We start from the raw sequence: 19,756 nt of genomic DNA, 5'->3' as shown, positions 1-19,756 counted from the left end.
GGACAGACTTTTGGGTTGGCCGGGCCAGCCTCCTTTTTGTGCCGGTCCTGGCATGGGGTCCACCAGAGCAGGGGTAAACCGAGGATTTCACTGTTTCCCTGGCAGGTTATTCTGACTATGGCGGCCATATAGAAACATAGACTGTGATGGCGGATAATAACCGCTCGGCTCTCCTAGCCGGCCCATTTATGTCCACTCTTGCCCGGTGGGTGAACGTTATCAGGACCTGGGAGGGCAGGTGAGGGATTAAAGTAAAAAGATCAAAAACACCCTGAGAAATGTTGGCGGTTCCTGTAAGGTCGTTGTATAACCGCAGCGCTACTTTTGTGCGCCTTCTGATATGTGCATGTCACAATGACTCATTGCGGGCCAGGTGTAACCCTTTAGCTGCTAGTATCTTATACTATATTAGTGAAAGCACTGTATGTTTGCCTGCCTGGATGTCCGGTGTCCCTAGCGGCAATCTCATTGGTCCCTTGGGCCGCCCGCCCCCGCACACCTCTCATTGGCCTCACACACTCACACCACCCCCTTGGCCCGCCCCCGCACACCTCTCATTGGCCTCACACACTCACACCACCCCCTTGGCCCGCCCCCCACACCTCTCATTGGCCTGAGGCGGAGCGACGGGCCAAAGGACACACACACACACACACACACACACACACACACACACACACACACACACACACACACACACACACACACACACACATCACTAAACACACACAACCCCCCCACACACACGGTGTTACATACATTAGCGGGGCTCACAGTGTTAGCAGCACATCTCCCGCTCTCTTCCCCACCGGTCCCGGAGGCTCCGCCTCTTCCTCCGCCTCTCCCTGTTTCCCGCGCTTTCACCCCCCCCCCTCCACGTGGGAGCTGCCGGACGGGTGAGTGAGCGGTCTTCACGTCCCCTCACCCCCCTTCACCTCCCGTCACCCCCCCTTCACCTCCCCTCACCCCTCCTTCACCTCCCCTCCGCCCCCCCTTCACCATCCCCCACCACCCCCCCTCACCACCCATCCTCACCTCCCATCCGCCCCCCACCACCCCTCCGACCTCACCTCCCCTCCTTCAACGCCTTTCGTCCGCCCTCCCGCCTCTGCCTTTCGCCCACCCGCACTTCTGCCTTTCACCCGCCCACCGCTCACATCCCCGCGCCACACACCCGCCGCACGCACTAAACAGACACCCGCCACACTCGACACACACCCGCTGCCTTTCACCCGCCCACCGCTCACATCCCCGCGCCACACACCCGCCGCACGCACTAAACAGACACCCGCTACACTCGACACACACCCGCCGCCTCTCACCCACCCCACACACTCGACACACACCTGCCGCCTCCTGCCCCTACGCAACAATATCACTGACCAGCTGTCACCCGCACTCGCCACACACCCGCCGCCTCACACCCTAGCAGGACCCCGGCCCAAAACCAGCACTCACTACCCAGGCGCCACCCGTACTGAACACCCACCCGCCGCCTCACACCCTAGCAGGACACACGCCTCACATTTTAACATCACTTATGTCACCAAAATATACATTGTACTGTGGTGTGTTTACAATAAACCATTTATACAACATCGTATTACATTTTCTTCCATCTTTCTTTTCAATATTATTATCCAACCTTTCCAACAAATAGTCACCTATTGTTCCACCATTTATAAATAATACTACCTATTACGGATTTACATCCCGGGCAACGCCGGGTCTCTCAGCTAGTTTATTATATAGCTAATATTTAACCACTTAACCAAACCTGAGAAAAATGAAGTTTTTTTTCAATAGTATTATATTGTAAATCTCACCTATCTTCTCAATAGCAAAATATGGATGAACCTATCACCCAGAAGCGAGAACATGTCACCTATATAGTGTGATTACGTGTCTGTATAAAGCAATATACAGATGGCTTAACGAACTCACAGAGTTCAGGACGGACACTTTCACGGGTTCTGGTTCTGCCAAAACTGGATTTGGTTCATTTGTCATTTCTATAAAACGATATAAAAAAAAACAAAATAAGCAGAAAAATGCTAAAATAGCATGGTAATGCATGGAAATATTCTGTTTTTGGTTCTAGATCATTTTCTGGGTTTTGGAATGTGAGATTCTGATTTGGCACATCTAGTTTTGGTTCCAGATCATTTTCTGGGATTTGGAATGAAAGGTTGTGATTTCTAATCCCTGTCATCACTAATTAGAATACAAGGAGTATAATGCAATTAGTGTATTAATTGTGAAAGTAGAAAGGACTCCGGAAGTGCTTACAATATACTAGATGCACTGGGAGATTGTACAAATAAACCGCATTTCTGCAGCAGGATCACTTAATGATCACTGTAGTTTGCAAGCACTGCTCTACCCAATACCATCATATTCCTGCATTGCTGCTCTTTCTGCTTGATATCCGCTCCTGACATTCCATCTAACTTCTCTTTGTTAAAGGGCGGACGCACAGTTTTATTACTGATGACAGTTCTTGTACGGTATGTATAGCGGGAGACGGATTTCTTGTGCGCTTTGAAATTGCGCTTGTCAGACAACGGCACATTATCTGGGGAACTTCACACGTTTTTGTGCCGAGTTTGTCACATGAAACACTGAGAGGTACATTATTGAAAGTGCCCTAAATACATCAAAAGCCGCAGACAGAGTGCATATTTATTGCAGATCACTGCTTGTGTGCAAATTGAATATCTCATGTAAAAGTATGGCAAATTGCAAACATTTACTTCAAGTGAAAGCAAATGAAAAGGAGACATTAAAACCAGCAATCTAACACTGTACCCCCCAAAAACGGAGTACACACTATGCCCGTGGCTATGGCTGTCGCTGTCCGTGGCTGTCGCTGCCCGTGGCTGTCGCTGCGCACCTGTGTATGTACGGTCTGTATTATAGTAAGTGTGCGTGCATGACGCTGCCCGTCCACGTGCCGCAAGCGTTTTGTGTATATTGGCCAAACGATGACGCGCACGACTAGGGGGCGTGGCCATGACATTACAAGGGTAGTTTTTTTTTCCTGCCACACTGTGATTGGCTCACAGTGTCACGTGGCACGGCAGCCGCTTGAAAATACACATTTCTTTGTCTTTTCACAAAGTTGCCGCGCATGCGTCTGCGCTAGATACACTCTCATAAGGAGACGGGTATTTCTCATCGACGCGCACGTGCTTACTGTAACAGACCTTAGGCTTCTAGCAGCCAATGGTTTCGTCGTGGTAACAAGGTTAAGGGCATTTCTGTTGCGCTCAGTACCCTGCAAATAAATGGGAGTGGCTGTTGGTGTTCACATCTGACATCACGTTGATGATGTCATCACACCTTCATGTGATGATGCTGTCTGCTTTGAGAGCTTGTCTTGTGAATAGCGGCGGAGAAAACTTACCTCCACTTAGCCCATGTGAGTGAGCTAACTCCGTGGCATCATAATGTATTAGTGCAGGGGTGCGCAATCTCTTTCCCCTGCGCCCACATGGCGGCTCTCCCCCCTCCTCGCGCCCACCCCGCCTTACCTTGGATCCGACGTCAAGACATCAAGTTGCCATGGCAATGCGATGTCACGTGCCCCAACAACGTAATTTGAAGCCACATCGCCAGAAGCCGCCGGAGCCAAGGTAAGTGACATTACAGAGGCCTCGCGCCGCACGCTCCCCGGCATTTCATTTAAATGCCTTCGGGAAGAGCGCGTGGCCTCTGTAACCACTGCGCCCCTTCAGTCCTCAAGGGCCACTAACAGGTCAGGTTTTAAGGATATGCCTGCTTCAGCACAGGTGGCTCAATCAGTGGCTAAGTTGTTGACTGAGCCACATGTGCTGAAGCAGGGATATCCTTAAAACCTGACCTGTCCCTGAGGACTGGAGTTGCCGCCTGTCATGGGAGAGGGGGTTTGGCCCGGGATTAAAGGGGTTACACCCCATTTGGCCACCCCCTGCTCTCACTTGGGAAGTAAGGGGTTAACTGGACTGGGGTCCAGTAATGTGTTTTTACCTTGCTTCAGAATCCAACTGTTTATTCCCCTGTATAAATGTATTGTCTCATCCCAGTGTTTGCACCACCACATACACTAGGGTTGATGCGGGAGGGAAGGGGTTAATGTTAATTCAGTGATTATAGCCCTTTGTTCCCTTTTCCCGCCTTTTCAGGCTTCATTTTGCAGTCTTCCATAGGTCGCCATTGAGGCTCCATGCATTCTAATGGCAGAAGTAGCGGTTTTGGACCTGTTCCCAGCGACGACCAGCAGGTGGCGTCCGAGAGGAGGAGCGGCGGTTTCCCATTGTAAGTCAATGGGGCCATTGACTTCAATGAGGATTCCTCGATGCCGCTCTTCAGGAACAGGTTGGCAGCCATCCAAACCGCAGACCGCAAAAGCGGATACAATGTCGTTGAAAAGAGCTTTATCACTTCGGTCAAGTTCAATGACAATTGGCGTGGGAATCTTAGGTTCTAGGGCACCTGGGAATAAAATTCTTTTTGCCCCTAGCCCCTAGGAACCCCCACACACGACCCACACCGGGTCCGGGAATGAAGGATCCCCGTAAAGGGTCGAGCGGAGAAAGAGGGTCATGCCATTGACTTTAATGGCGGAGCGGAGGCCCCATTGAATCCAATGGCGGCGTGCGCCCATACATTGTCTATGGCGGCGCCGGCCATTGATTCCAATGGGGAAAAGCCGCGTGGCGTGAAAACGGCTAAGTGCGAAATGGTGAAAAATGTAAGTCCATATCTCCGGTTCTGGAAGGACCAGAGGGCTGGCATTTGGGTGTCATGTAGCCAAGGTTCCGGCATTAATGCATGGCCATTCCCAGCCCTCTCCGAACAACCAGACGGGGTATGGGAGAATGTAAAGATTTGTGGTTTTTCCCATAAACTTCAATGGCGACGTTTCCCCCATTGAAAGTCTATGGCGGGGAACCCCATTGACTGCAACGGCAGAGTTGCTCCATTAAAGTCTATGGCGGCCGAGCCCGTTGATTTCAATCGGGAAAAAGTGAAAAGCAGAGATTCATTTTTAAAGGGACGAATCCTGTATTTTAAAAACTGTTTTAAAGTGCATTTATGTATCTCCGGTTCTGAGGGTCGCAGAGAGCCGAAACGTGGCCACTATGTAGCGTCACTGTCGGCATAAAAAACTGGCAGGTTTCGACCCACTGGGCCCAACAGAAGGGAACCTATTAATATGTAAAGATATTAAACTGTGAATGGTATCTTGGGTCTGATATGAGAACGCAGAGCCCATCTGCTATGCTAATAGGTCAGGGGGGCAGACAGATGGTTTAGCATAAGCCCTCTGATCAAAGGTTAACCGCCCTGATTGTATACACTAGGGCCAAGAACAAAGGGGCTGAGTGGTTTGTAAGTGTCATAGTTCACACTTGCAAGGGAAGAAGATTCTACTTCAAACGAACCCACTAGCCAGCTAGGCACCTTAAGGTTAAGGTATAGGGCTGAAAATTGTATTTAAACGAGGCTCAGTCTATGCACATGGTCTTCATGTATTTTCGTGATGTCTACATCTGAACCTGAATTATGGAAGAAATGGCCCATCCTGTATCCTGATGGCTTTCTTGTCCAAACCTTTAAGTAAGTGTCTATATTTTTGCCTGTTATTTGTATATCTTGTTGTGTTCACCTTTTCAAGGAATAAACTATATTTATTTATATCTTAGTCGTGTTCAGTTCAACCCAGGTATTTTTGGTGTATATTATAGCTTGTCATAACGTTACCGTGACAGCGCCCCCCTGCACTAGTGAATTCATTAAAGGAGCAGTCGCCCCCCCCCTTCCCCAACCCCAGGGTGGGGAGCAGAGGATCCCTGGAATCGCATTAATTTCAGCTCTGGGACCCCTTGGATCCCCAAATAGTTAGCTGTAAAGGTGGCACCGGCACGTCCTGGTCTTTAAATCCCCCGCATAACCCGCGCCAATAGGAGAGACCTCAACAGATGTCATAGATTTAAACCTAGGCCGTTTACACCTAGATTAGGCCTTTACATCTTTTGTAACCACTTGCATGTATTTCTGTTGATCCGATAAAGCTGCCAGAGAAGAGCCAGGCAGGAGAACGGTAACAAACACATACTGTACAGCACCAACAGATCATGTTTGGGGGAGTTTTTAATGGATTGGGAGAGAGTTTCGGATACAAGGTCAACGGATACAATACTGCAGGACTGGCCAACTCCAGTCCTCAAGGGCCACTAGCAGGCCAGCTATTAGGGATATCCCTGCTTCAGCACAGGTGCCTCAATCAGTGGTAGGACATCCTTAAAACCTGGCCTGTTGGTGCCCTTGAGGACTGGAGTTGGCCGCCCCTGCAATGTGTGAGTGTGAGTGTGAGGGCTGCAGCGAGTGTTTTTTCCTTAGGCTTTAAAAAGGGTAACTAAACTATTATTAGCAGAAAACCAAAAATTCTGTTATAAACCGGGCAATCCCTGGAAATATTTCCCGTGCATGTAACTACAGCAGGTAACACAAATCTGGGTCTCTCTTTATTGGCCGGGAAATGTCTATTCAGAAATGTATCCTCTGATGATATTTCTACACAAGACTTCTTAACAGGAAAAGGGTAAACACTGTTAGTAGCTTGTGGGATTTTCAGAAAGAACTGTTAATCTTAAAACATATGTTATACTTAATTTCTATTTTTGTGTAAGAATTAGCTCTTATTCAGGATATTGAGTGTAATCCTTGAATGCTCTTTCTATTAATTTGTTTATGTTGGTGGAGAAAATGACTTTTTAAATGGCCTTTCTGTGAGTTAATATTCTGCAAATACGAAACATATCGTGTTCTGTAATTGTATTTATTTCTAAGCTGTGTTAGAGCCGGGCTGGAGGTGGCACTGTTTGTTGTCAAACCGGTATCACAAAATGTGACAGCACAGTCGTGACATGCGGAATTAATTGGAAATAATGCTTCACTGGAGTAACAGGGGACATCAAGGGACTGGAAATGGTGGATCTTTAAACAGATATAGAGCATTAAAGATGCAGGTTTTTCTTCCAGAGATTGCTGGTGATAGATTCTTTGTGGCTGGGCAGAGTACTCTGGAACCATTATTTATCATTCTGTGCAATCCACTATTTGAAATAGATAATCATTTGGTTACTTTCATAGTATTACTAAATCAGTGGTTCCCACGCCATGCCTTGTGGTCAGCTCAGGGTCTGAGAAAGTTATTTGCTAGTATAGGCGATTTACTATAATTTGTGTCTGTCCTTGGAGTACAGAAATAAATATGTGGCATTATCATTTTGTCCTTTACATCATGAATACAATGCTACATTGAGAAGATTGGGAACCACTGAAAATAATACGTTACTTTGGGCCGTGAGACTTACCGATGCTATGCACTAAGACACATTCAGGTACCGGTACACATCCTACAGCCTATTGGCTTTAATGGACCTTCGGGCGTCTTTCAGCGCTGGAAGGAAAAGCATTTTATTTCCCAGAACCTCAAACAGCAAAATGAGATCGCAAGCCTTCAGGGCTGGGACTTTGTTTTGTGTACAGGGCTATAAAATAATATATAAATATAAACAACCTAGAAAGTAAGAATGTGGTGGTCAGTGTTTAATAGCACCGGCTGCAGTGGGTATCACTTCTTTTTATTTTCAACTTCTTTTACTTCTTTGTTTTTGGTAGAAAGCCATTGATGTGTTTAAAAAAAACAAAAAACACCTTTTGTGTTCCTTTAACTGATGTCCAAAAGCTTTGTCCCCGGGGTTACAGCGGCAAATACGATTTTGGAACTTGGCTACGGTTGTAATATTTCCTTTTTTCAGTAGCTGATTATTACATATACATTGTAACGTGATCAGAGGTAGATAATATTTAGCAGTTTTGCTGGGATATTCATTGTACCTTAACCTGCCTATGAGAGATGTGCCAACTACTTATTTTCAACACCACTGTGGAGTCAGAAGCTTCTTGGCTCAGAAACTGCACAGACCTTTAGGCAGATTCCTAAGTGAATCATTATTACATCTGTTTTGTGCATCCATAGCCAATTCAGAATAATAACTGTTTATCTTGAATTGTGCAGAAATGACAGGAGCAGCTTCTGCATGCATAATATACTAACATATGTTCTCTTCACCCACTGCATCCTCACTCACCGTACACCAATCGCATCTGGGAAAAACTAAGATCAAATATTTCCAGCACCCCCTTATTCCCGGGTAATTAATCAGTGCCAAACTAATAAGGCTCATTGGCAAGATGTACGTAACTGCAATCACCGAAGATTTACAATCCCAGAGGCGCTGAGCGGTTCCATGTTCGGGTTTACAGTCCCAGAGGCGCTGAGCGGTTCCATGTTCGGTGTTACAGTCCCAGAGGCGCTGAGCGGTTCCATGTTCGGTGTTACAGTCCCAGAGGCGCTGAGCGGTTCCATGTTCGGTGTTACAGTCCCAGAGGCGCTGAGCGGTTCCATGTTACAGTCCCAGAGGCGCTGAGCGGTTCCATGTTACAGTCCCAGAGGCGCTGAGCGGTTCCATGTTTGGTGTTACAGTCCCAGAGGCGCTGAGCGGTTCCATGTTACAGTCCCAGAGGCGCTGAGCGGTTCCATGTTACAGTCCCAGAGGCGCTGAGCGGTTCCATGTTACAGTCCCAGAGGCGCTGAGTGGTTCCATGTTTGGTGTTACAGTCCCAGAGGCGCTGAGCGGTTCCATGTTACTGTCCCAGAGGCGCTGAGCGGTTCCATGTTACTGTCCCAGAGGCGCTGAGCGGTTCCATGTTCGGTGTTACAGTCCCAGAGGCGCTGAGCGGTTCCATGTTTGGTGTTACAGTCCCAGAGGCGCTGAGCGGTTCCATGTTTGGTGTTACAGTCCCAGAGGCGCTGAGCGGTTCCATGTTTGGTGTTACAGTCCCAGAGGCGCTGAGCGGTTCCATGTTACAGTCCCAGAGGCGCTGAGCGGTTCCATGTTACAGTCCCAGAGGCGCTGAGCGGTTCCATGTTACAGTCCCAGAGGCGCTGAGCGGTTCCATGTTTGGTGTTACAGTCCCAGAGGCGCTGAGCGGTTCCATGTTCGGTGTTACAATCCCAGAGGCGCTGAGCGGTTCCATGTTTGGTGTTACAGTCCCAGAGGCGCTGAGCGGTTCCATGTTACTGTCCCAGAGGCGCTGAGCGGTTCCATGTTACTGTCCCAGAGGCGCTGAGCGGTTCCATGTTCGGTGTTACAGTCCCAGAGGCGCTGAGCGGTTCCATGTTCGGTGTTAGTCCCAGAGGCGCTGAGCGGTTCCATGTTTGGTGTTACAGTCCCAGAGGCGCTGAGCGGTTCCATGTTTGGTGTTACAGTCCCAGAGGCGCTGAGCGGTTCCATGTTACAGTCCCAGAGGCGCTGAGCGGTTCCATGTTACAGTCCCAGAGGCGCTGAGCGGTTCCATGTTACAGTCCCAGAGGCGCTGAGCGGTTCCATGTTTGGTGTTACAGTCCCAGAGGCGCTGAGCGGTTCCATGTTCGGTTTTACAGTCCCAGAGGCGCTGAGCGGTTCCATGTTCGGTGTTACCGTGTAACCGGAATGTTTCTTGCAGAAGCTGCACCTCAGTGAGGATGTGGCCGGAGCCACATTCATGGCAGCAGGGAGCTCCACTCCAGAGCTATTTGCTTCAGTTATTGGTAAGTTTATGAATTGGTTCATGTGACATACAGATAATTTACTACAGGGTCACTGCAATGGCAGAACCATAATAGAATATATCTGCGTATAGTCATGCAATATATGTTTAATTTATTTTATTTATTTATTTATAAAATGTTTTACCAAGAAGTAATACATTGAGAGTTACCACTCGTTTTCACGTATGTCCTGGGCACCGAGTAATAACAATACATGGTTACATTAAAATAACAGAGGTTATACAGTCACTTCACAGACATTTCATGGACAGATAGAGTTTAAAAACTGAGTACACAGGATAAAGGGCCTGTGAATTTCAGATTGAAATAGAGAAGCTTTAACATCAGCAAACGGCTCACACCCTTTAGCTGCCCTTCGACTGTGCTAAAGGCTGTCCTCCTTGGGGGCGACGCAGATGTACACTGAAGGGGTTCAGATTGAATGCAGCTGCAAATTTAAAGTTCTTTGTCCTCGTGGCTCATTAACATTCCAGTGGGTGGGGTTGACATTCCACAAAATACAAGCAAATGTTAACCCCTGGTATGGTCTTGTGCAGAGGGGAGCAGCTCTTGGGAAGCCCCATCAGGTGTCCGCCTTTGGGGCGACGCAGATGTACACTGTGTGTACATGAATGTATTCCTTGTTACATAGCACTGTAGAATATTCAGTGTACCTAGCAGAATAATACTTCGGAAATAAATCCAGGCACAAAGACTTTGCTATCTAATTTTGTGATTCACCCATAGTAACAAGGAACACGATGAGCTGTTACATGCAGGGCTGTGGGTTGTCAGAGTTTATGCAAGATTTCCCGTGGTGTATGAGGGGGGGGGGGGGGGAGGGGGTGTCATGGGAAAGTGAAAGCGTCCAAGCTCCGGCTCTGATCTCTTTCTCTCTCTAGGTGTCTTTATCACCCACGGTGATGTTGGAGTTGGGACCATTGTTGGTTCAGCGGTTTTCAATATCCTGTGTATAATCGGTGTGTGTGGAGTATTTGCAGGTCAGGTAAGTCTGGTTCTCAGATTTCTGTTTTGATTATTAGATCACTAGGCTCCAGGGGGTTTGTCGCAGGAGACCGGGACTAACACCAGGGATCAATATGAGTTTATCAAATTAATTTATTGGAAAAGTATATCCACAACTATACAAAACCCACAAACATCACACATACCCAACTGGGGGATACCCTGCATACCTAGTTGTATTGTATTGTATGTCTTTATTTATATAGCGCCATTAATGTACATAGCGCTTCACAGTAGTAATACATGTGGTAATCAAATAAATAACAGATAATATAAATAACAGGTCATGGGAATAAGTGCTTTAGACATAAACGTAACATTAAGGAAGAGGAGTCCCTGCCCCGAGGAGCTTACAGTCTAATTGGTAGGTAGGGAGAACGTACAGAGACAGGAGGAGGGAGTTCTGGTAAGTGTGTCTGCAGGGGGCCAAGCTTTATGTATCATGTGTTCAGAATATCCACAGTGCTACTGTATTCATATGCTTCTTTAAGCAAGTGTGTCTAAAGGTGGGTCTTAAAGCTGCAGTTCAGTCTTTTTTAATTTTTTTTTTATTTTACTTCAATAGTTTCATGTGTGCAATCTCTAATTACCTAAAGAACTGCATAGCTGGAGGTCAATTCGTTCTCCATGTATTGATCGGCGAAATTTGGTGACATCATTAGAGCTGGCATATGTTTTTCTTCTGCTTCTGTCACTCAGTGGAAGCTCATGAATATTCATGAGCACTCCTGCACTGACATGTGCAAGAGGGAGGGCAGGGCTGACAAAGGGGTGTACCAGGGCTTGTGACAGGACATGAAGGGGCAGTGCCTTAGTAAATGGCTGTTCACATAGAATACAAAAAAATTGGTCTTTCAAAGTTGTTTTTTTAAAAACAGAAAATGTTAAAAGTATTGTATTTGTTCTTACTACAGAACTGATTTATTAAAAAAACACACATGCAGGATATTGACTGAACTGCAGCTTTAAGGTGGGTCTTAAAGGTGGCTAGAGAGGGTGCTAGTCGGGTATTGAGGGGAAGGGCATTCCGGAGGTGCGGGGCAGTCAGTGAAAAAGGTTTAAGGCGGGAGAGGGCTTTAGATACAAAGGGGGTAGAAAGAAGACATCCTTGAGAAGAACGCAAGAGTCGGGATGATGTATAACGAGAAATTAGGGCTGAGATGTAAGGAGGGGCAGAAGAGTGTAAAGCTTTAAAAGTGAGGAGGAGAATGGAGTGTGAGATGCGGGATTTGATCGGAAGCCAGGAGAGGGATTTCATGAGGGGAGACGCTGAGACAGAATTAGGAAAGAGTAGAGTGATTCTGGCAGCATCGTTTAGGATAGATTCTAGGGGAGACAGGTGAGAGGCAGGAAGGCCGGACAGCAGGAGGTTACAGTAATCAAGACGGGAGAGAATAAGGGCCTGAGTCAGAGTTTTAGCAGTCGAGCAACAGAGGAAAGGGCGTATCTTTGTTATAAGTACACTATAAGTACACTAGTTGCAGGGACCGCCTTGCAGAGATTTCCCCTGTTCTCTTTTTGCCCAGTGCCTACAGGACTGTTTTTTTGAGGCCTGAGACCAGCACTGGAGTGGACATTGCAGTTTCTCCCTGTCACAGCCCCACCTCTGTAACACTCTGCAGGCTCTGTCTGCTAGGGGTCTCCCTCCCTGTCTGCTAGGGGTCTGTGCCTGTGCTCTATCTCTGTGTCTGTGCTCTGTGCTCTGTGCTCTGCGCTCTGTGGTCTGCGCTCTGCGCTCTGTGCTCTGTGTCTGTGTCTGCGCTCTGTGTCTCTGCTCTGTGTCTGTGTCTGCGCTCTATGTCTGCGCTCTGTGTCTGTGCTCTGCTCTGTGTCTGCTCTGCGCTCTGTGTCTGTGCTCTGCGCTCTGTGTCTGTGCTCTGCACTCTGCGCTGTGTCTGTGCTCTGCGCTCTGTGTCTGTGCTCTGCGCTCTGTGTCAGTACTCTGTGTCAGTACTCTGTGTCAGTACTCTGTGTCAGTACTCTGTGTCAGTACTCTGTGTCAGTACTCTGTGTCAGTACTCTGATACTCTTACCAGTGATCCTCACAATTTTATATATTTCGGGGACATTTGAAGATGTTTTTGCAATGGCACATGGTCGTAATATGGGCCTGAATATGTACTGGGTCAGAATATAACAAATATTTGCTAGCAACATTGTGTGCGTTTTCTCTGCAGGTTGTGCGTCTGACATGGTGGTCTTTGTTCAGAGATTCCATGTACTACATATTATCGATACTAGCACTAATTATCGTAAGTGTTTTTATTAAAGTCCAATGTGTTTCCTGTTGTGTTGTCACTTTTTTTACTCACCATAACTTAACTCAGTATTATGGTTGGTCCATCCTTTAGCTTCTTTGCATACCCAGTTAATCAACCCCACACTGATGAGACCCATTAAGGTCGAAACAGCTGTCTGTCGGTGGTTTTCTGGGTATGCACCTTAACCCTGGCTGTGCTCAAAGCTGTGACCATGCAGCAAGCTTAAGCCTATAGGGAACCATGTTAAAAATGGTTTTTGAAGCAAAAAGTGGCACTGTGTGCTCATTTGCATGTCATTTCCCAGAATCCCTTGCTGCAGTGGAAGTGCTGTGTGCTGGGTGATAATGGGGAAAGGCGGGATTGCAGACCTGCCCAAGACATGCAGATGAGCATACAGTTGTATTTACACACATATATATATATATATATATATATATATATATATATATATATATATATATATATATATATATGTATGTTAGTCTGTGTAATGCCCCTTCTTCAGTTTTTAAGTGACTGGCTTGTTCCCATGAGTACCCTTTGTGTATTACTTCCCAGAAAAAGAATGATAGCCATATTTTACACTTCCAGAAAAAAGCTAATAAATGCAAGCAGATATATTTAGCATACTACATAAGAACAACATTCCTGCAGATGGCATAAAAAAGGTTTATTAAAATGCAACAGCCACAAAAAAAATGTTCTTTCCCCCCCATTACAATGACATGTTACATATTACATACTTAATGACTCCTGCACAGATGCAGAACAAAGCAACTCTCAACAGTAAAACAGGGCAGGAAAATGACTAGAGAAGATGCAGCACGTCTCATGCACAGAACTGCCCCTATGTGTATTACAGAAAACTGTAGGGTTAGATTGCAGTTCTTGCTTATACTTTACATGAGACTAGAATGCCATCATACAGTGCACAAACCTGCATGTTTAACGTGGCATTCAGCTAACTCCGCAGGTGCAATCTCATTCATCCCTACAGTATGTAATGCAGTGAGAAGCAGGGGAGCTCGCAGGGGAGCTCACAGTGACTGATGCACTAACTTCCACTCACTTAAAGCAGGAAACGTGAAACACCCTATATTTATTACTATTATTTTTTACTAAATCAGTTCTGTTATCTATATCTATATTTTTGAAAGCATTGTATGTCCCTGTGTCTAGGGGCAATCACATTGGACCTTTGGCCCGTCACTCCGCCTCAGGCCAATCTGATTGGTCCCTGGCATGCCCGCCCCCCCACGGCTCTCATTGGCCGGTGTGGTCTAACAGTCTAACCCACTCTTACACACACACCACCCTCACACCGCGTGCTCCTCTCCAAGACTGCCTACCACACAATGTGCACCAGCCGCCGCCACCTCCCGCCCAGGTAAGTCAGTAAAAAACACCGCCTCATACCCCTGCTGCCTCATACCCCTACGCCTCACACCCCAGCCGCCAAACACCCCAGCCGCCAAACACCCCAGCCGCCAAACACCCCAGCCGCCAAACACCCCAGCCGCCAAACACCCCAGCCGCCAAACACCCCAGCCGCCAAACACCCCAGCCGCCAAACACCCCAGCCGCCAAACACCCCAGCCGCCAAACACCCCAGCCGCCAAACACCCCTGCGCCTCACACCCCAGCCGCCAAACACCCCTGCGCCTCACACCCCAGCGCCTCATTCCCCAGCCGCCAAACACCCCTGTGCCTCACACCCCAGCTGCCAAACACCCCTGCGCCTCACACCCCAGCCGCCAAACACCCCTGCCGCCAAACACCCCTGCGCCTCACACCCCAGCCGCCAAACACCCCTTCGCCTCACACCCCTGCCGCCAAACACCCCTGCGCCTCACACCCCTGCCGCCAAACACCCCTGCGCCTCATACACCTGCCGCCAAACACCCCTGTGCCTCATACCCCTGCCGCCAAACACCCCTGCGCCTCATACCCCTGCCGCCAAACACCCCTGCGCCTCATACCCCTGCCGCCAAACACCCCTGCGCCTCATACCCCTGCCGCCAAACACCCCTGCGCCTCATACCCCTGCCGCCAAACACCCCTGCGCCTCATACCCCTGCCGCCAAACACCCCTGCGCCTCATACCCCTGCCGCCAAACACCCCTGCGCCTCATACCCCTGCCGCCAAACACCCCTGCACCTCATACCCCTGCCGCCAAACACCCCTGCCGCCAAACACCCCTGCCGCCAAACACCCCAGCCGCCAAACACCCCAGCCGCCAAACACCCCAGCCGCCAAACACCCCAGCCGCCAAACACCCCAGCCGCCAAACACCCCAGCCGCCAAACACCCCAGCCGCCAAACACCCCAGCCGCCAAACACCCCAGCCGCCAAACACCCCAGCCGCCAAACACCCCAGCCGCCAAACACCCCAGCCGCCAAACACCCCAGCCGCCAAACACCCCTGCGCCTCACACCCCAGCCGCCAAACACCCCTGCGCCTCACACCCCAGCGCCTCATTCCCCAGCCGCCAAACACCCCTGTGCCTCACACCCCAGCTGCCAAACACCCCTGCGCCTCACACCCCAGCCGCCAAACACCCCTGCCGCCAAACACCCCTGCGCCTCACACCCCAGCCGCCAAACACCCCTTCGCCTCACACCCCTGCCGCCAAACACCCCTGCGCCTCACACCCCTGCCGCCAAACACCCCTGCGCCTCATACACCTGCCGCCAAACACCCCTGTGCCTCATACCCCTGCCGCCAAACACCCCTGCGCCTCATACCCCTGCCGCCAAACACCCCTGCGCCTCATACCCCTGCCGCCAAACACCCCTGCGCCTCATACCCCTGCCGCCAAACACCCCTGCGCCTCATACCCCTGCCGCCAAACACCCCTGCGCCTCATACCCCTGCCGCCAAACACCCCTGCGCCTCATACCCCTGCCGCCAAACACCCCTGCGCCTCATACCCCTGCCGCCAAACACCCCTGCACCTCATACCCCTGCCGCCAAACACCCCTGCCGCCAAACACCCCTGCCGCCAAACACCCCTGCGCCTCACACCCCTGCCGCCAAACACCCCTGCGCCTCATACCCCTGCCGCCAAACACCCCTGCGCCTCATACCCCTGCCGCCAAACACCCCTGCGCCTCAAACCCCAGCCGCCAAACACCCCTGCGCCTCATAACCCTGCCGCCAAACACCCCTGCGCCTCACACCCCTGCCGCCAAACACCCCTGCGCCTCATACCCCTGTTGCAAAACACCTCTGCGTCTCACACCCCTGCCGCCGGACCGCCGCCTCACATCCCTGTGCCAGGCGCGTCCTGCCTCAACCGCCCTGGAGCCCCCTTCACCTCCCCCCCCTTCACCTGCCTTACCTCCCCCCCTTCACCTCCCCCTCCTCCCTCCCCTCCCTCCCTTACCTCCCCTCCCCCCCTTATCCCCCCTCCCTCCCCCTTATCCCCCCTCCATCCTCCCTTAACCCCCACTCCCTCCCCCCCTTATCCCACTCCCCCCCCCCTTATCCCCCCTCCTTATCCCCCCTCCCTCCCTCCCCCCTCCCTCCCCCCTCCCTCCCCCCCCCCTTATCCCCCCTCCCCCCCATATCCCCCCTCCCCCCCTCCCTCCCCCCCTCCCTCGCTTCCCCCCCTTACCCCCCTTACCCCCCCTCCCCCCCTTACCCCCATCCCTCCCTTACCTCCACCTCCCCCCTTCCTTTCCCGCCTTTGCCTTCCTGGTCCCCCCTCTGCCTTTCGCCCGCCTCTGCCTTTCGCCGCCCTCACTCTCGCCCGCCTCTGCCTTTCGCCGCCCGCACTCTCGCCGCCTCTGCCTTTCGCCCGCCCGCCCACCCGCCTCTGCCTTTCACCCGCCCGCCCACCCGCCTCTGCCTTTCGCCCGCCCACCCGCCTCTGCCTTTCGCCCGCCCACCCGCCTCTGCCTTTCGCCCGCCTACCCGCCTCTGCCTTTCGCACGCCCACCGCATCACAGCCGCACGCCGCCTCTCCCCCACCCGCCACCTCTCCCCCACCCGCCGCCTCTCCCCCACCCGCCGCCTCTCCCCCACCCGCCGCCTCTCACCCACCCGCCACCTCTCACCCACCTGCTGCCTCCCGCCCCTACGCACCGACATCACTCACCAGCTGCTGGCCGCACTCACCACACACCGGCCGCACAGCAACCATTTAGAAAATCATATCCACTTCCTGATTGGAAACCGGCTCTGACTGCACCTTTTTGAGCTCTGCACTTTAGCAACAAAGTATCACAAACAGGTCTGTTGCTGTGTTCCAAACATCAGACTGTCTATTGCTCTAAAAGCTGTAACAATAATGTTACACTTAGTAATATACTGTTACATATCAGCTGCAGCATAAAGGTGGCCATTTAATTAGGCACACAATCCGGATTTTTACAGAGTAATAGCAGGAGCACCAAACGAACGCCAGTTTAGTTAACAATGTAGAATTACACATTGTCACACGCTTTACATATAAAAAGGGGGAAAGTAGTATTGCTGCTTTAAATAAAGGTTATTACTATATGGGTTGCTTTGTCTTGCAAATGTGTGCAAAACTTCATCACTTTGTGAATAACATAGAATTGTGTTTAATTATTATTTCCCTTAATTGCAAACTCGCTAACAATTCACACATTACAATTGAAGACTGATTTGGCAACCTAGCCCCCTCAGACCAGCAAAGGAAGTTTCAATGTGTGTGTTCTGTTTAATTTGGGATTAGATGGAGATTTCATGCTCTGATGAATGGGAATTAAATTGTTTCTTTCCCTTTTCCCCCCCAGTTCATATATGATGAAGTAATAGTGTGGTAAGTTGTGTGTTTGTGGCATCCTGTAAGGTGTAATAATATTTCTAACACTATAATTCTGTATTGAGCACAGCACTATAGAGGCAGGCACAGATCATGTAACCTCTTAGGTGACCTTTGCCCCCCGGGGAGTGGTGGTTTAAATGAGTATATGTCGGTACTGTACTCCATTCATGCTTATGTTTTATAATGGCGGGCAGATTTGCCAACAGACATTGTGGGGCCCGGGACGAATGAACGGAGCAGGACACCACCTTAACCCTCCGGCGCACTGGGAAGGGGGAGGGGGGAGAAGGTATTGGGGGATAAGAAGGAGGTATTGGGTTGGGGGGAAGAGAAGGAGGTATTGGGGGGAAGTAGGTAAGAGCCTGTGGAGGAGAGGGGGGGAGTAGGTATAGGTTGGGGGGTAGGTATGGGTTTGTGGGCGGTAGGTTTGGGCCTGGGGGGAATAAGCATGGGCCCAGGAGAGGGTGGGAAGGAGGAGGTATGAGCCTGGGTAAGGAGGGAGCGTTGAGGACCACGTGGACCTGCCTGTGGCCCGAGAGGACGCCCTGCCGAAGGCCCAGTTGAAGGGAGAGGGGTACCCTACCAGTTGCTGACATTGCAGGAAGTTAGGCATAACTTCCTGTCCAGGCCAACCAGGCCCCCAGAGCAGCCGGGCCAAGGCCTGTCACTCCCCCCCCCCACACCCCCCCTGGGATAGCCACGGGGGGTACTAGATATTCGCAGCTTTTCTTGCTACTGTTATTTGTATTTTAAACCAAAAGACTTTCAGTCCATTCTGAGAAATGTGACCCCGCTTCTAACACTCGTTTCTCCCCGTGTTTTGTGTTTCCGGTTTGCAGGTGGGAGAGTCTCATACTCATCATTATGTATTTATTTTACATACTCATAATGAAGTAAGTCGCACAGTTTTATTTTGCTTATTTTACTTGTATTTGTGTGTGTTTCCTGAAGCACCAGTCGGGTAATCTGATTGTATTTGGTTTTATTCTGTACAAAATGAGCATCCGGCTGTAGCCTACGTTACGATAACCCTCCTGTGGGCGATATAGCGCAATAGCCACGCCCCCTTCTCATGCGCAGCTGATTCAGAACAATGCATGCAGATAGGAAAAAGCAGGCACCAACAGCACAGGATCAAAAAGTACATAAAGAATTCCAATGAGAGCTAGTTCCCATAAAAAATAGTTTAATGGATTCTACAAGAAAAAATATAACAGCATTATGGGGTACAGAGCCCCCCACCAACGTGTTTCGAGCGCTAGCTCTTTTTCAAGGTGACCAGAACATTGTGATTCAAAACAATGACTGCTCCCCCTGCTGGTGCGCGGCATTATTCTTGCAATAACGTTATTAGAACTTGTTTTAGCTTCATAGACAAGAAGTGTCCAAGTTTATTAAATATGACCTTTTAATGAGGGATGGAGGTAGAGGATAATACTCAGAAACAATCAATCAAAGCTAATTTACGTTTGAAATTTCAACATGAAACAGGGCCGGATTGATGGTGGTTCCATCGGTGCCACTGCACCGAGCCCCACGCTCTTCCCCCCCAACAATAAAACTGATTGCCGGGCAGAGTGCGCGGCCTCTGTAAGTGTCTCTTACCTTCTCAAGCGGCATCTCTTCCTACAGCGTCCCGTTATCATGGCGCCGTGACGTGAAATGCTGTTGCGTTGCCATGACAACGTGAGTCGGCTGAGGAGGAGTTGCCGGACAAGGTAAGAAACCTCACAAAAACCCCGCAAAAAAGCCCCACACACAGCCCCGCGCGCACAGAGCCCCGCAAAATTCCCAGCTGGCCCTGGTTTAGTAGCCCTCTCCAGCAATGAGAGGGTTACCCCTTTCCTGGCAGATGGGCCTACCAGACAGTGAATAAAGAACGCTAGATGGCGCTCTACTAAACCCAAACAGTGATGTGCAAAAATATACCAATGGACAATAAATAAACCAAATGTTTTAAACAACAGTGAACAGTGAGTGAATACAATCTACTATATATTTCTGAGTTCACTGTATGTCTGCGTCCCTA

General features: G+C 49.9%; 1 protein-coding gene across 2 annotated transcripts in view; it reads left to right on the top strand.

Annotated features, from left to right (window-relative positions):
- The window catches only part of SLC24A4 (solute carrier family 24 member 4), a 100,594-nt gene that overhangs the window by 47,095 nt on the left and 33,743 nt on the right, over positions 1–19,756 (top strand). For both annotated transcript variants that reach the window (XM_075614520.1, XM_075614519.1), the window contains exons 5-9: positions 9,559–9,643; positions 10,546–10,649; positions 12,847–12,921; positions 17,696–17,721; positions 18,567–18,620. In XM_075614520.1, the coding sequence (XP_075470635.1) occupies positions 9,559–9,643; positions 10,546–10,649; positions 12,847–12,921; positions 17,696–17,721; positions 18,567–18,620 (344 nt within the window). The remainder of the gene's footprint in view (positions 1–9,558; positions 9,644–10,545; positions 10,650–12,846; positions 12,922–17,695; positions 17,722–18,566; positions 18,621–19,756) is intronic.

This window comes from Ascaphus truei, chromosome 9, assembly GCF_040206685.1.
Source record: "Ascaphus truei isolate aAscTru1 chromosome 9, aAscTru1.hap1, whole genome shotgun sequence".
NCBI classification, from domain to species: Eukaryota; Metazoa; Chordata; class Amphibia; order Anura; family Ascaphidae; genus Ascaphus; species Ascaphus truei.
Note: the sequence above shows the minus strand (reverse complement) of the source record. Positions and strands in the feature narration are given on the sequence as shown.